The sequence below is a fragment of the Cervus elaphus genome, chromosome 32, assembly GCF_910594005.1.
Source record: "Cervus elaphus chromosome 32, mCerEla1.1, whole genome shotgun sequence".
NCBI lineage: Eukaryota > Metazoa > Chordata > Mammalia > Artiodactyla > Cervidae > Cervus > Cervus elaphus.
Window position 1 is genome coordinate 11,621,149 of NC_057846.1, and position 18,435 is coordinate 11,639,583.

General features: G+C 40.6%; 1 protein-coding gene across 1 annotated transcript in view; it reads right to left on the bottom strand.

The window, feature by feature from the left end:
* The window catches only part of CSMD1 (CUB and Sushi multiple domains 1), a 2,014,689-nt gene that overhangs the window by 177,751 nt on the left and 1,818,503 nt on the right, over positions 1 to 18,435 (bottom strand). Inside the window, exons 38-41 of the mRNA XM_043893675.1 lie at positions 16,573 to 16,691; positions 12,811 to 12,880; positions 9,107 to 9,223; positions 933 to 1,142 (exon numbers count right to left, since the gene is read on the bottom strand). Of these exons, the coding sequence (XP_043749610.1) occupies positions 933 to 1,142; positions 9,107 to 9,223; positions 12,811 to 12,880; positions 16,573 to 16,691 (516 nt within the window). The remainder of the gene's footprint in view (positions 1 to 932; positions 1,143 to 9,106; positions 9,224 to 12,810; positions 12,881 to 16,572; positions 16,692 to 18,435) is intronic.

Sequence of the window (18,435 nt, forward strand, 5' to 3'; positions counted from 1 at the left end):
TTAAGACAATGGTCACAGTGGAGACAGAGGGGAGCTGAGCCCTGCCCAAAAGGGAGATGGAGAGACCACATGTTCCTCCTTCTTGAGCTCAAGGAGACATTCCTGACTACATAGGTGCAGAAAAGGCCCCCCAGTGGTCAAAAGAAAGGGGGCCCCATCCCACAGCAGGTGATGCCAACCTACCCATAGGCCTCTGCACTGGAACCCATCTTGGCTAAGAGATGCACACACAGAGGGGAGGACCCTGAGATGCTCCAGACACGGACTCAGAGCCAGGCAGAGCAGGTGATCGGCCAGAGGAAGCCAGAAGAAAGGCCCGTGTAGGTGATTCAGACCACCCGAGGGCGTGACTCCTTCTCTGAGCCCACCCAGTGTCTATCCACACATACTAGGACCCTTTACATGTTTCACTATTTCTGTCTCTTTGTGGACATTTATTTCTACAAAACCAACAAGCCAGGGCTTGGTCACTGCCCCAAGTGGTCTAGTGGCCAGGATTCAGCACTCTCACTGCTGTGGCCTGACCTCAGTCTCGGGCTGGGAACTGACATCCTGCTGTGAGCTGCTGCAGGTGGGGGCCCCCCCCAAGATCAAACAGACTCCTTGTACCATAGTCCTGAAGGGATAACATCTGCGTGTGGCCAAGAGGACACGGACACAGGTGACCAGGTGACGTGACGATGGGGCTAGGAGGATCCCAGGCGGTGACGTGGCCACTGGAGTGAGACAGAAGGGACCCCGGAAGCAGCGCCTGACCTGCTCCTGACACTGGGTCCTGACCTGTGTGAAGCCCGGCGGAGACTCCATTCCCACCAGAAAGCCGTGCTCCACTCTGGACTTTGCAGTTGTGTGAGACTTTAACCAGCTCGGACGTTCACGCTTCCACATGATTTAAGTCTCAGACGCATCCCCAGGTGTGGCAGCACTCTTACCTTGGTAAGTGAGTTTAAACCCCGGCCGGTTCTGCGAGTGGTCACTGTAGAAGTGGATGAGCGTCTCGTGAGTGGTGCTCAGCAGGGCGCTGGGCAGGTCGGGGCCGCTGAACTGCCCGATCATCGGGCTGGTGTGATAAGGGCCGTTTTGAATTTCAAGGTAATCATGATTAGCTTCGGTAGAAAAATTCAGAAATTGAATATGTGCACCTATGAAAAAAATAGGCAACACTGGTGAATACTGGTATCAAAATTTTTGATAATGCTTATCAACAGAGATTAAAATCACATTAGTTTCCTCCAACAATATCTCTCTAGGAGGCAGAGTGGAGGAACATGTACATTGTGAATTACAACAAGCCTTAGTTTGGTTTCACCTCTGCTGCCCACCAGCTGTGTGACCTTTGTCCTTGTAGTGAATGCTCCTAAATCATTTTGTGTGTGTGTGAAATATAGACATTACTGGCACTGTATCACAGAGGCATGCAGGTGTAATTCTCAGAATGGTGACTTATATCCACACACATGGAAGGGATTCTTGTCCAGCTGCTCTTAAAATCAAAACAAAATCTTGTCCAGCTGCTCTTTATAATCAAAAACATAAGGTTGTAACTATCAGTCAATTTTCAACTTTATCAAGGAAGAAGCCAATATAGATCTAACAAAACACAACAAACTTTAGAAGTGGCTTTTAAGTGGATGCTCATACCATCGCACAAGAAATTTCTCAGTCTGAAAACTGTTTTGACTGTGTAGTGCCTGCAATGCAAATTACTGATGTTTTTGCAAGAAACCCACTCTGATAAATGCCACTCTGACTCTCACAACTGAATCTATTTTAACAAGAGGCCAAGGCTGTCCAAAGGACCCACGTTGCTGGTATAATATTGATCAGTGTACCAGATAAACTACTGTTGATAATTTAGAAGAGAATCAAAATAACTTTAAGAGTTATTTCCCAAGGTATTGTGGAATGTTTGAAAATTTGACTATAGTGCCTGAAATACTTCTTAATTCACTTGCAAGTTTATTCAGAATGCCAAAGACATTAGTTTTTGCATAAATCAAGGCAATTAAGTTAGGTTTATAAAGTCTAAACTAAGAAAACCAACAGCTATTGCGGATCATTCTCTCAGCACGTGAGGAAAGCTTTATTTTGTGTTATTCTTCTCTTTATATATACATAAAGCTCTTTTTATCCATCTATCCATATATATAAAGCTCTTTTTATCTATCAAGATATATATATATGATACATATATATGTACATATATATATACATATACATTGATACATATATATATATACATATACATATATATATATAATACATTTCCTAGGTTTTAGGAAATTAAAGATATTGCTATATAAAAGATCATGTTTGCTTACTTAAGTATAAATGCTGAGAAGATGTAAAGCCAACATATCTACTTAGTATTGATTGAAAACATAGGTAACGAAAGCTGAATTCAGTCAAAAAAAAAAAAAAGGAGAAGAAGAAGAAGAAAAGCTCATGCAAAGAGTAATAGGGAAGAACAACCTAACCTAAAGCTACTCAATAAATTTTAAAATTATCCAAGAAACACAATTTTATCAATTATGGAGAAAACTTTGTTAGGAAGAACAAAAGCGTGAATAATAGCCTTTCTGGTAGGACACAGTGTAAGTCCATTATCACGCTCGGGGTTCAGTTTACCAAGGTGACCACGGTTATTACCATCATTTCACAGGTGAACAGAATAAGGTACAGGAAGGCTGGGTGTGATGTCCCAGGTAACACAGCAAGAGGCAGAGTTAGACTGACACCAGCTCTGATGGACAGAGAACTCGTGTTCTCTGGTTTAGCATGGAAACATGCTAGACAAAAGCTAACCATCTCATGATGTTAAACATATTACACATTTTTGGAGAAAATTATTTTGTATTAACATTTTCACCCTAGTTTGATAGAGAAAATTGGAAGGAAGTAGAAGGCAGAATATTTCAGGAAGAGACTCAAAAAGCAAAAAGCAGAAGGAAGACTTTCAGTGAAAGGTCTTTAATAAGACAACAAAACCTGGATCATTTTTAGAATGAGAAACTCAGTTTGTATCACACAGTCCAAGTGTATGTACAACAATGCATGAGCAGGGAGGGAAGGAACAGGCCGGCCTGGGGCTGGCCTGACTCTTCTAATGCCAGGCATCAAAGATGACCGACATGCAACAAAGCTCGATATTTAAAACATTTCTGTAAATATGAAAAAAATCTCAAGCATGTCTCTGTTGGAGAGACCTACATAAGCTAATTCATTTTCTTTCTAAATCCCATTAAATACCATCAGTTGAAAGAAATTTGGACGCAAGGAAAGAAGAAAGAAAGAGGGAGGGAATGAAAGAGACAGATAAAGAAAGAGAGAGAGAGGGAGAGGGAGAAAGTAAAGAAGGAGAAAGGCAGGCAGGAAGGAGAGAAGGCAAGACCAATGACTCCTAGCCCCTCCTTCTCACCCGCCCCCTCTCTGGACCTGCTGTGAGAGCTGAGCCACTTGACCAGTCTGTAAGCCACAGGTCTGTTCGAATCTGATCTATTCCCTTACCTACTGTTGAACTAAAAACAGTTTGTTTTTATAGTCTGGCCCAAAATCTGACAATAAAGAGGTTTTTGTTTTTGTTTTTTTGACTAATTAATAAACTATACTAATGGATTTAAAAAAAATATTTTTTGGTGGCCAAAAATATTTTTGGTGACACCAAAAAATATTTTGGTATCAAGGCCCAGAACCCCTATGGTCCACAGAGTTTCACAAACACCCATCACATTCTTCATGGGAGGAAGAACACAGAAGCCAACCTAAGAACAATAAAAAACAAATGATGGATTACTGACATGTCTATTTTTCATCCAAAACTATGAGATGGGATGTGAAACTAGGGCAAGATTAGAACACTTAAAATACTTATTCCCTTTTTGGGTATAAAATCAAATGGCAGGGAAACAGCTTAAAACAGGCTCATTTCAGATGTGCATAGGCAGATGTCAGATGAATTCATCCAGAGATACATTTGAAATTCACAGAGCAGCCCAGTCGAGAAAGAAATGAGAGACAGCAAGCAGATCAAGGGGCACAAAAACCCTAAAAGATGGCCACTATCTCCAAAGTAAAGGACATAGTGAAAGTGGCCTTTCACTGATTTGGGATTAATCTTAAAATGGAAATGGAATTACGCAAATTATAATTTTATGAAAAATTAGCATATTAAGCAGGATAAAGTATCCAGCCACATATCAAATCACCTAATATGTATCAGGAAAGAGAACTGAGCCCAGCTCTAATCTGGTTTAGAATGGAATTTTTAGCTATCTAATTTTCAGCGAATTGTGTCCAGTTTGACATCATGAAGCCAAAATGAAGGGATTAAAATAAACATAACCTAGTTATCCTTTTATTATCTCACAGAATACCAAAAATGTGTTATTGCAACAAGAAAACCAATCTGAATGCCCATCTAGGGTGAAATTTACACTGACTGTCATTACACATTGGAAATTAAGTGTCAGGAAAAGGCATCTGCAGAAAGGATTTTGAATCTGGACTTGACAAAACTTTGAATACATAAGCTGACCAACAGCTTCAGAGTTAAACTCTTGTTTCTTAGTTAACAGACCCTGTGGACAGTAAGTGTTCTACTGTACATCTTCTGTGCATAATAAACATATAGCAAATGAGTGAATAGTTTCAGAATTCCAAGAGAATATTCTAAAAGAGTCTTTTGTATCCTCCCTATACCTCTAGATGGCCCAAAGGCATAGCCAATTCTGACCCCACAGTGTGTGATGTAAGTGCAAGGGTTTCAAATATAAAAGGTAAAGCAGAAAAAACAAACTTGATTTAATCTCTGTTAACTATGCTTTTAGAAACTTTCAAGAAAACAGACAGAAGTTCTGTGTTGATTGGGCTCATACTCAAAGCCACACAAAACAGCAACCCAAATTTGTGGAAAGGAAAGGAAACCAAACAACATCAGAGCATTTGGCCTAGTCACGAAGAACAGTGAACAGTCAGGCAATGCCTTCTCCATGTCAGGCATTGCTTCAGAGCAGCTGTAGGAGAATGATATTTTATGGTATTCATTTTAAAGATAAGAGACAAAAGTTCCAAAGCACGTCCGTAACTTGCAAATTCATACCAGCAGTCACTGGCAGAACTAGGATTTCTACTCATCTACACTCAGAGCCCAAAGACATGAGGGATCACCATGTATCATGCCCGCCCCTCAGATGGAGTCCAGTGACTGCACGCTTGCAACAGAGCAGGGCCCTATGGTCCTTTACCTCCCATGTCCTCAGCCTGCCTTTTGTCTGGGGAAAAACCTTAGCTAATGAATAAGTTTAATCAGAGAACTGAGAAAATGCAGTAACAAAGGAAAACAGTCAAAAGAGGCCAAATAATAATAATGATAATAATAATAAAGTGCTCTCACTAAGCATAGTCAAGAACTTTTAGTTCTGTCTCATAGGTTATAAATAATAATCTGAACCGTGTCCTGCGAGCTGAGTTACAGACACTGAAAGCCCCCCAGCAGGTGAAGAAGTTAACTACCAGACGACTAGACTGTAGTCGTGACATGAGTTGCCACAGTTCTGAGAACTGGCCTCAAGGAAATGGGACAAACCAACACTGAAGGTGAAGACTGAAACTGTGCTTAAAACAATCAAGATGCTGGTCAGACCACCGATGACCAACTTGAAGAGGACCGTCAGAGCTGGCTGTGCTGTTTCCACATGTAGCTCCCTCCCTCAGCCTATGACAGTTCTTGTCCACTGACCCTCATTGGCCGGGAGGGGAGTCAGACTTTGGACAGAGGTCCGCCCTCCCCATCGGATGCCTGCATCAAAATCAAGCAAACCTTCCTTCCCACCAACCTGGCCCCTTTACTGACTTTAAAGTGGGGAGCAGCTGGAACCCTGCTTTCGGTAACATGCTCTCACTGAGGCTGGATGCAGAAAGCAGTTGTCAGGGGGGTGAGTAATTAGCAAGCAGAGACATAGGTGGGCTTGCATGTGATACCAGAGTGACAGGTCATTTTACATATATAATTAAGCTATTGGTCCATGGGTGTGGGAGAGAAGTAGGATTAATCAAAAGAATTATGTGAATGAGTTGGCTCCTGCTGAACAAGTGTGTCGGACATCTAATAGGCGGTCCCATGTATATTTGGTTGTGTGAAAAGATAAAAAATATTGCAACAAAATCTTCCACTGATGAAAAACATCTAATCTGCTTTTTCTCAAGAAAAAGCACTGCTGTCTCATATCCTGGATAAGTGTGTCTTTCAGGGCTGGGGGAATTGGAGATACCTGTTCCATAATTATTAGCAAAATAGCCATTAATACCTAAGCAATCCAAATCAAAACTGACAATCCAGGAAACAGGAATGCACATGCCCCTTTCCTGTTTTAAAATTTCGTGTTTAGGAGTATATTTATTGCATGCATGAGACAAGTGCTCGGGCCTGGTGCACTGGGAAGACCCAGAGGAATCGGGTGGAGAGGGAGGTGGGAGGGGGGATCGGGATGGGGAATATGTGTAACTCCATGGCTGATTCATGTCACTGTATGACAAAACCCACTGAAATGTTGAGAAGTAATTAGCCCCCAACTAATAAAAAAAAATAAAATTTAATTAAAAAAAAAAAGGAGTATATTTATAGATTACACAACTTGTCAGAAAAACCCAGTGTGGTACTTATATATAATCTGTAGCAAATTATTCTGAAGCATAACTATCTATTCTAAAAAGCTAGGGACAGTCATACTATTTTGCATGTATTTAGGACTTCAGGCATAAAGTTCCTTTTGGCTTATTCAATATGCTTTTTTAAGCCTAGTGCTGGGCAATATCAAACATTTTAAAGACAAGTAACTTTAATCATAATATTCCATAATTCTTTTTAAAATTTCAACCTTTCTTGAAATAAATGCTTTCTTAGGCTCATAGATCATGATCATGAAGTCAGAAGATCCCTATTCTTTTTTTCCTGAATTATTGTCTTGTGTACTGGTTTCTCAGTGAGGAACAGTGAAAGGAAACATGCCAACCAGCAGGCTTCTCACACCATGGAACAGTGAGGCTGGGAAAATAAACTAATGAAAAGTACACATCCATTCACGAATAAAATGTTTCTAATGAGGTTTGAAAGGAAAGTGGGAAGGATTTGAAACAACAATTTAAAAACCAGCTAGTATTTTGCTGTTGTTATTTACAACGCACCAAGCCCTATACTAAATTTCTCACCTGAACTGTTTCAGTGAATCCTCCATAACCCTGTGTGGTCATTTCATTTTTAGAGACGAGGAAAGTGAGGTTCCTGGGGTTCACTCAGTTCAGTAGCCTATACTATCATTATTTTCCTAGTAAGTTTGTGGCCCTCAAGATGCTAAGGCCCTGCTGGAACCTCGCGGGTCAACTGTAACTCCAATCTAGCCCCTGACATCTGACTCCAAACACGGAACCGACCCTGTCCAGATCTTGAGAACCTCAGGGTAAGAAAACAGACCAGGCTTTGAGGATGGCTGAACCAACATTGGTTAAAGTCAAAGGCCTCTGTTTGGTATAGCACGGGGCAGAATTACAGCCTCTCTGCTCAGAGAGTTCATTGTTTAAAAAATAAAATTTAAAAACGTGGAACAAATAGAGCACCTCTGTGACCCCTGTGAACTGTCTGCCCTTCCTTATGCCTCCACACTCCGGGGCCACTTCAGGGGCCATGGAGCTGAATCTCATGTGTGCTCTCCCCAGTGGAGGCCTCTTTTCCTTCCATGCCGCTCCCTTACGCCCTCCCTCTTAGCAGCACTCAGCTGAGCAGGTGGACCTCCCCCCTTTTCTCCTCCTGGCACAGACTCTTAAAGCAAGAGCTTTGAAAACTTAATTAAAATATATAACCTTCTTCCAGGGCAATGATTTCCATTTCCGCTTCTGTTCACCCATCATTCAGCTAACATTCACTAAGTGCCTAAGTACTCAATAATATGGACATTCTGGGACATTCCCTGAGTATCTAATCTGGAACCCTCATCCAGTGTGTATTCTTAGGACAATTGCAGGTGGGGAATCCCAGGGATGGCGGAGCCTGGTGGGCCACCTGCTGTCTATGGGGTTGCACAGAGTCAGACACGACTGAAGCGACTTAGCAGCAGCAGCAGCAGGTGGGGAAAATCCAAATTAATGAACTAAAATATAAGGAAACCATGAGGCAGATGAGGAGAGGCATGACAGAGAATCAAAATTTCACAAAGACTGTGCATTTCTGAAGTAGGCCAGAATGGGATTTTAGTGTATGTAACAATTAAAATTACGAATTATTTAAGGTAGGTAACCTGGAAGTTCATAACTAAATGTGATTTTTATCATTTAGGTAATTTTCATAAACCTAAATAAATGCAAGGAGTAATGACAAAAATGTATAAGACAATACTAAAATGAATCATAAGCTGAAAAACACTTTAAAAATTATTTGAAAGAAACCACTACCATTATTGACTTCCAGTGATAGATTATTGAAGGTGGTATAATGAATAAAGAGCTTGATGACTGAATTAGGGATGCTACGTCTTGCACTGCATGTGACTACTACATCATCATTCTGCCAATTTAGTTTGCCTTGAAAAGACGTGTACGGCCAAACTGACTTTTCCATTTCTTTTTTTTTTTTCCATTTATTTTTATTAGTTGGAGGCTAATTACTTTACAATATTGTAGTGGTTTCTGCCATACATTGACATGAATCAGCCATGGATTTACATGTATTCCCCATCCCGATCTCCCCTCCCACCTCCCTCTCCACCCGGATCCCTCTGGGTCTTCCCAGTGCATCAGCCCTGAGCACTTGTCTCATGCATCCAAAAATATGTGGCTTACAGATTTAAGTAAAGCATTGGCAGAGTAACTTTGAGAACAGAAAGTTATTTGAAAAGTCAGTTTGCACAGAGTCCAAAAGTCTGTGCAAACTGACTTTTCAAATAACTTTCTGTTCTCAAAGTTACTCTGCCAACACTTTATTTAAATCTGTAAGCCACATTCAATTAAAGACACAGTTAGGTCAACAGAATAAGGCTCACTTTTTACTTAGCCTAATTCTTTCCTAGGAATATATTAAAAGTTGGATCTTGAGGAATTAAAAAACGTCATCACTCACCATAGCCTATGGGCAGGGAGATCTTCCAGGTGCAGTCCAGGTTGTTGGGGTAGGTGCCGGGGAACCCGGGGCTCAGGACCACTCCCCCCATGCTGCTCAAGGTGCCCCCGCAGGTCGCTGTTAGAATGACAAGTGGAGTGAGTGCCCGGGGGGCCACGGCTTTCTAGGACAATTCACTCTCCCCACCCCCAAGTGAGTGTGCTACCCAGAAGCAAGTCTTCAGAAATGCATTTGCCCCTAGCTTCAGCACATACAGAAATGGGATGCCCTTTAGTTATTTCTGGGTCTAGTTCTCCCTGCTGAGCATCCGTGGATTAAGAATAAAGACAGGTCTTCATAGTTTATCTCCTTCTGGTCCACAGAGGCTCTCAGAACAGCTTGGTCAAGCTTACACATTTCAGTCAGGATCCTATTGTCTTCCAGGTTCTGAGTGGTTGTACTGGTTACTACTTACTGATCGTTAGTCATGTGCTCACCTGTAGGCTGAGATAAACACAGTTCACTGCTTGATTCTCATCACAACCCTAAAGGGTGGGTATTATTATGATCCCACTTTACAGACAAGGAAACCAGGTATGAGGAGATTAAGGAATTTGTCTAAGGGTACACCCCTGGCAAACCACAAGTGAAATTTTATTTCAGCTCCATCTGGTTCTAGAATCCAAGTTTCTCTGTTAGCTTTAAGATTTATTGTATTTATTTAATTTTTGGCTGCACTGAGTCTTAGTTGCAGCAGGTGGGCCTTCTCGAGCTATAGCGAGGGGCGGGGGCTACTCCTCGTTGCAGTGGTGGGCTTCTCATTGTGGCGGCTTCTCTTGCTGCAAAGCACGGGCCAGAGAGTGTGCAGGCTTCAGTGGCTGCAGCTCAGAGCGTGGGTTCAGTAGCCGTGGCACCGGGCTTAGCTGCCCTGCAGCAGGTGGGATCTTCCTGGAGCAGGGATCAACCCTGTGTTCCCTGCATTGGCAGTGGGTTCCGAACCACTGGACTGCCAGGGAAGCCCCCTAGAATCCAAGTTTTAACCAGGATGTTACCTTCAGAATTCTTCCCAGCTTTGGAATGCAGCTAACTGAGACCACATTCTCTGCAACAAATCTCACACTGTGAAGATGGGTGTGACTGTAAGTTCTCGTCCCTGGACTTACCTTGGTTATGCACGTTTTACAATGTTAATGCTGAGGTCTGATAGTAAAGAAACATGATTGACTTTATAACACACATGCCAAATAATATAGGTTAAAGCAGATGAAGTTCTAATACTTGAACTTGACCATTTCTGACCTATTAAAATGGTGATTTCTTGTATTTCAAATCAATCATGCAAATGATGTTTCTTTCAAGGAAGCCACAGGAAAAGGCTTTACTCATATTCTAACAATGCTCTTACTAGGCAAGATAATTTCGGGAGGCTGATCTCAGAGACCCTCAAGATTTTTTTTTTTTTTTTTAATGATGGAGGTAGAAAGACTTTATCTGTTTTGGGTAAATTTGATATGAGGAAAAATCTGAACATCTTATAAAAAGTTTAATGAATATGGTAATTGTTCAAGCTAGGGAACCATAGTCTGGGTATCAACAGTGTGCAAGTTAAAAATGTTAAGTTTTTAAAAAACTTTGAATGTATGTTTGTGGGTGAGTGAAAAATTCCAGCAACCTTTTAAACATTAACTTTGTTGCTATCTGGAAAATAACTTCTCAGGTTAACTCTTTGCGGGAGACACCACTTGTTTGAGAATAAAGGCTCTGGCCTGCTTGTACCCACAAGTCTGTGGGTGCTGTTGCAGATACTGGTGGGTCTGAGCAGCGAGCCTGCATGCATTTGGCAGTGATGTTCCCTCAATGCCCCCAGGACTCTTACAACCTGCACTGAGGTTAAACATGCAGGCCCAAGCACAAACCACATCAATGATGGAAATACCAAAACCACTGTGAAATATAAGTGACATTTGTGCCATTTTGATTTTGGGCATGTTTTTTACCAAGAAGAGAAAAGAGATTGGAAATTATAAAATATGAAAACATCTGTGTATATCTTCACTGAGGACTGAGACTGTCTTGTAGGAGCAGCCAACCCAGAGTCTGAATGATGGAACTGATCATCAACACCCACGTCTTTACATCAGAACGGTGACGATCGTTCCAGGAGAGAGGAGGGGCCTGATACAAGTGCGAATCCTGCAGGCTCACAGCGACAATCTAATTCCTTAAGTGCTTAGTTACCACATCATATGACTGTGCCTTTGTTCATCGCAAAACCCAAGAACCAGCGGATGGGCGTGCAAACACAGCTCCGAAAGCCACGCATCAATCCCTTTTTCCTTTGTGATATTTTAAAAGCCCATCAATGGGCCGCTTTCACTTTATATTCATCTAGTGACACCATCATGTTCCTTCAGCTAGAGCTGAAGTTTGACTCAAGTTTGAGTCCCCTCCCCAGGCTCACTGTCCACCAGCAGCTGGCGGCCTGACTTCCGGTCTCCTGCTGGAGAAACCCCCTGCTTGCCAGGCCCTTTCTTATTGTTAAATAGCATATTCAAAGAGTTACTGGTAAACTGCTATTGCTAAAGGACAACGTGTTTATCTTGATAAACGAGCAAGGGACCTTGGGTTTTCACTGGGTTTGTGTGTCTTATTTTATGCAGATTCCTGATCTTCTGGTGAGAACACATGGGATTTTTGTTCCAGGGCACCGGCCATGCCCTGGCTGAGGGTCCCCATGGTACATGGAATGCCATCTCAGTGCCAGCCCTGACCCACAACCTGGCCATCCTGGGACTTGTCATGATGCTCAAAATAGTGTCGGGCAGGCGCTAGGCTTCCCAGGTGGTGCCAGTGGGAAAGAACCCACTGCCAATGTAAACACAGGAGGACGGCACAGCAACCCACATTATTCTCTCCCGGGAAACCCCATGGACAGGGGAGCCTGCTAGGCTACATCCATGGGGCTGCAAAGAGTCGGACCTGACTTAGTGACAAAACACCAAGAACATATGAAACATGCAGAATAAAAACAGAATTAATTTCATTTGGCTAATATAGGTAAGCTATTTGAAAAAAAATCTCCTCACATAATACAGAGTGCCAGCAAGGGCACATCATTTGATTGAAAATCCACTGTGAGTTGATTTCATTTCAAAGCTTGAAATATATGAATCTCCAAGTCTAAGGGAAAGTTCTTCATTTAAAAGTAAGTAGAGAGATGGATGTTCTGTGCCTGAGTCCCTATCCTGATGAGCCCCTCCACAAGAGCAGCTGCCTTTATAGCAAATACTTTTTGATATAAAATAGTGTCCCTCCAACTTCACACCACTTATTGGCACTTCTGAATTTTTTTTCTGGAGATGTGGTTTTCCTGAGGCATAAACAGGACCCTTCTCAGACTCTCAGACCAGCTACATTCATTCCTTCTCATGCATTAATCCACTGGCTTCTGACATGCATGTGATGTGTGGTTAGTGCCTGGAGCTAGCTGGCATCTAATCCCTGTCGGTTGGTCCAGGGATGCTGGAAAAGCAGAGCACCCACATCCAGGGGGAGAAGATGTCCAATCTCAGTTACACCTCTACTGCATTATTAAGCTATTATCTAACAGATGTTTGAAAGGAATTTAAAAGTTCATCTTTGAAGCCCAAAAGGAGCTCAAGAAGATCACCATTGCATTATTGAGAATGTTTGCAGCAACACAAGGATGGAAGGAGTGTCCGTACCAATGCAGAGGGGAGACGGGTAGTTCCAACGCCGCACGGTCCCCGGCATACAGGAGATGTGGGAACGGCCCTGCTCGAGAAAAGATGAAATGAAATTCACTAGCTGAACATGGAGTACTGAAGGCTTCAGTGTTTGCAAGAATTTCTCTTTCTTTCAATTTCAAATATTCTCTTTGGTTTTCCCTTTTGATTTAATCACAAATGTAAAAAATACCAAACCCGTGAAATCTATTCTACTAATGTGTATTAATGAATCTCATTTGGAATCAAAATAGAAAAAAACCCCATAATCACTGTACTTCTTGTCACTAAAATAAAAATCTTGTAATGTGCCTTTCAGCGGTCTGTATTTCTGCCAATATGCTTTCCTAATGCTTAAGATGCTGAACTGAATTGACCAAAGTAAGTTTTTTTTTTTTTTTTAAGTCATCAAAAGTTATCACTTTTGGTCAAATGATTAGGAAATATTAGGTGTTGAACGGTGAAATGTTACTGGTAAGTAATCTGCTTATGCAAAGGTAACTTTCACGGTTGCCTATGGTTCACAAGCAACTCACACAATCTTTATGGTTTAGCAAAAAATTGGGTCAGTTCCTCCTTTATTGGAGAAAAGGGAGACTTAATATTCATTTTATTATCAGTCTCACAAGCTGTCATATTAATGCTTCTGCAATGAAATTAATCCTCATTGCTCAGGATCTCTTTAGCCTTTAAATACATGAAGTTTTCAACTTTTCAACCTTCAAACAATTTGTCCTGTTCTTCCTGTTTTAAAAATCAAACAGCAGTGGGTTAAATTCTCAGTGCTTTGGGTTAAAATTTCTTTTATGATGAAAGAGAAGGTAATGAATGGGCATCCCTGTGTGCAAACTATTCATGTTTACTTTCTTCCTCATTGTGACTTGGTGGGCTCATGTGACACTTGTGCTAACCTTGTGAGTTTCCATTTGCCAAACAGAATTGGCACAGAGGCAGATGACAAACACATCTTTAACTCATGTTAAATAGTCCCAGCCATGTTGGGAACGCATCAAACAAGAATTTGCACTAAGGCTGTTATCAATGACAAACCAATTCCCCAAGCTTAGGAAGATTTCACACTCGATTTGTCTGCCACAGAACTCATTTACTCCTATTTCCTAACATTCTTAAAAGTTGCTACAGTACAGGAAGACTACATTTATACTTAAAGAAGACACTCAGGACAATGCTTTTCCTGCCAGATTTCATGCTCTGTGCCTTCTCATTCTCTGATCTATTACACTATCTTTAATAAATTTATTCCCAAATTTTGGACAAGCATAAAGTATAAAAGGCTTTAGAGACATTTATGGAAGACTACCAGTAAAATGGTTATATATTACCAACCTAGGGCGTATTCCATTATTGATTTCAACAAAGATATTTCATATTAATGATTCCAGCTAAAATTTTTATACTGGATCCAAAACAAGACAGGAATTTGTGTATTTACTTATTAGCCTAAAATGGGAATTTTCTTTTTTCCATCTTTTAAAAGAAAAGTAAGACAGGTTTAGAGAAAAGGAAATCATTAATCCTGCAAATATCCAGGATTTATATTTGATGCATCCCGTCTCTGCATTTTTATCCTGAGTCACACTAGGCAGATGCATTTATAGACATTTGTGCATAAATCATACAAGGAACAGTGCTTTTCATGAATACTGTAATTTATGCACACTGCCAGTCCAAATATACTAGTGTGTTAGCAAAATTTCCAATTGTTAGCAATTTTTTGAAAAGTCTAGAATCCTTTTTAACTCATGTGAGTGAGAGAGAGTCACAGCTTGTATACTCAATGCTTGACATTGTTATGAGGGGGAAAAAAAAAAAGAAATCTTAGTTTGTATTTGAAAACCTGAGCCAAGCGGCCTGCCTGGGCTCTACAGATGTGTGCCTGCAGACCTTTACCTACAAGTAGCACATTAAACAATTCATTATAAGAAATGTCTTTACTAAATAACCCTTTCTAGTTTCTTCTCTGAGGGCTGGAGAAGTCTCCCTCATAAAAGGATGCTGGCAGTAACTGCAAAGTGCCGTCATAGAAGTGTAGAAAGAAGGTGAACACAAGGGAGGGAGCCCAAGTGATAGCAGGTGGGACTTGGAGAAATGGAGGCAACATGGTATTTACATGGTTTACGTAAATTTATGAAGGGCAAAATAAATAAATAAAAACAACCAAAGGCATATTAATAAAAAGGCTTGTCAGTATAGAGTGAGGTGTTCCTCTAAATGAAACCCTTGGGATTGACTCATAATTCTTTTTACTGTAACACATGAAATGGGAGATCTCTGTCTTAAGCAATCAGTTACCACTGCCTTCATGTGCTTGGTTACAAACTTGCTTCCATGGCAGACCTTTCAGCAAAGCTTTTTCAGTAACTGTTCTACTTTCCAAGGGTCTGCCCACCTTTCTCCAGAGCCAAAGCATTACTATAATACCCACCAAGATCTATACATGCAGGTGGTAGGCTATTTGGGTGAAGATGTCTATATATCTTGATGTTTACTTACAATAATAGCAGTGCTGGCTTTCATTTACTGAAGTATCAGGCATTTTGCTGATATTTTCTCAGACTAAGAACCCGGGCTGACTTCTGCACATGGCCCCTGTGGATCTGCTGGCTTCTCTGCCCCTGATTCCTCCCAGGGCCTGGCTCACTTCCCCCTCCCCATCAAAGACGAGCCCCCAGGGTCCACATCATGAGGCTGTGTGAGACTAACTTGGGTTTGTACATGAAGCACTCGACAGGCAGGCCATCAGCTTCCTACAATTGCTATTGCTGCTCTGACTTGTCTCAATTATGCAAAAAATTTACTCCAGCACACATGCAGAAATGGAATCACATACTACACTGTCATTTCACTGCTGTGTCATTGAGACTTCTTTCTGATGATTACTCAAGCTTTATTTAAGTTGGTTACAGAATATGACTAAAAATAATGCTCCTGAAATACTATCAGCTTCAGTGTTATAATAAGCAAACAGCAGAAAGTACTCTTTTACTTGAATTAACTGAAACATAGAAACATAAGTAGGCTTCAATATTTCTATTGGACTTAGGGATAAATATACTTGTTTAGATTGCAGTGTCCACGTGGGTAAGGAGAATTATACATGAATTATGCTAAAGGACAGAGAGAAACTATTTTAGGAATACACTTATTTGTGGTTAACTCAGAAAAACACATGACTGGAAAATGACTAATGTTGCTATACACTGATGTATAAAATGTTTATTAAAACTTTTATACAAAAAACTTTTAATAGAAAAACCAAGAAAAGATTATTAGAAATCTGCTTAATGTTTCTTGAAAACTGTTTAAGTCTATTATTTGAGCCCCGTATTTACCTGACACACAAATGGACCCTTGATGATTTACTGAACTAAATCGTAAGAACAGCTTGCAATGCAGGACCAGCACGGGACTCAGAGCCGGTCCAATAATGGGGTTGCTGGGATGGTGCTATTAACTAGACTGTGTCACCGCTTTGTCCCTGAGAATTGTGGGAGACTACACATTTCCTTCTGACATAAAATTATTATGAAAATAATATACTCAACCTTGAAAGGATCCTTTATCATTTAGAAGCTATTTCTGCATCATCACTGAATTTACCTGTATGCACGGTTAATGCAAGAGCTCTGATTCACAGAGTGAGGCTTTGTCTTCAATGAGCTGGCTGAGGATCACCATGCTGAGTCCATTATCAAGAACTTCAACAACAAAATGAAATACCTGCAGCGTGTACCCAGGCTCGCACTGGAAGGACAGCACGTCATTCACCATGTATCGGTCTCCAGTTTTGATGCCATTGCTGGGAAGGGCTGGCTCTTGGCAAGCAGCAAGACCCACAGCTATGAAAACACAAGACACACACTTATAAGCCACGTAGAATAAACAATGTTCTTATTATTCAAATAGTGAAACAGTGTTTCTCTGCTGCTCTTCTCCTGTAGAAATGAACAAAGATGTTAACTCTCTCTTGTTTACCAAGAAAACTCTAACTTCCAATCAGCTACGAGCTAAATCATAAATACTGGTTTGTTTCACTTTCATCATGTATTGAATCTAGCATTTCTTGAAAGAATAAAATTCTTTCCTTCCACATTTAGCATAAAACACACCAGTCCTAATGCATACACATTTTAAAAGATCTTTAAAGAAACTGATTCCTAGATGCAAACACCTATGATATGGCTCCTTTGCTTTTTGTTTTTCAAGCATACTGAGAGGTCTTTTTGAAAACCTTTAACTGCGAATTTGGGAATTCTATCCTTCTGGAAAAATATGAGAAGAAATATTTTATTATTTATTTATTTTAAAAAAATTTTTTAAAACTTGTAGTGGTTTTTGCCATACATTGACATGAATCAGCCATGGATTTACATGTGTTCCCCATCCTGATCCCCCCTCCCGCCTCCCTCCCCTTCCCATCCCTCTGGGTCTTCCCAGTGCACCAGTCCTGTGAGAACAAATATTTTATATTCAGTCTATCTCTTTCTCATTTAAAGAGAACAACAACAATTAAGTGGGCACTTTCCTAAATGGAATTGTCTCTAGCTAAGGCACTAACAAAAATGTTTTAACTGCATCATATGATATTGGAATTCAGCTTAGAATATCATACAAATTAACTCTAAGAAACATTTAACATTGACCCTTATTTGTAAAAACTCACTCTTTTTGAAGCATGATGAGCATGGGATTCTGTAAAAGACACACACTTTGGGCCATACCCCAGAACTACTGACTCAGAATCTTGGTAACATCATCCCTGGTGATTCTTATGCAGTAAAGTTTGAGAACAATTTCAAGCCATGAGACACACAAATTTTATCTGGGATAAGTGGGTGTGAGGTGTATTATAATATTTTCCTAAGTTGAAATAGATTTTTCCTTAAATGGCTGTATATCAAAAACTATAAAACACCACAGGCATGAAGTGGCAATATTTTTTATTCCTAGCATAATATTTTAAGCCATTTGGGATTTTCATAGATGATGAAATTGCTAAATATGAAAAATATAATCACTTATGCTCTTAATGTTTTTTTAATTTGCATAAGTCTAATTTATCTCCTAGAATGTTGACATTCACTCTTGCCATCTCCTGTTTGATCACTTCCAATTTGCCTTGATTCATGGACATAATATTCCAGGTTTTTATGCAATATTTCTCTTTACAGCATTGGACCTTGCTTCTATCAGCACTCAGCAGTGGCCACAGGACTGGAAAAGTTCAGTTTTCATTCCAATCCCTAAGAAAGGCAATCCCAAAGAATGCTCAAACTACCGCACAACTACACTCATCTCACACACTAGTAAACTAATGCTCAAAATTCTCCAAGCCAGGCTTCAGCAATATGTGAACCGAGAACTTCCAGATGTTCAAGCTGGTTTTAGAAAAGGCAGAGGAACCAGAGTCAAATTGCCAATATCTGCTGGATCATCGAAAAAACAAGAGAGTTCCAGAAAAACATCTATTTCTGCTTTATTGACAAGGCCAAAGCCTTCGACTGTGTGGATCACAATAAACTGTGGAAAATTCTGAAAGAGATGGGAATACCAGGCCACCTGACCTGCCTCTTGAGAAACCTG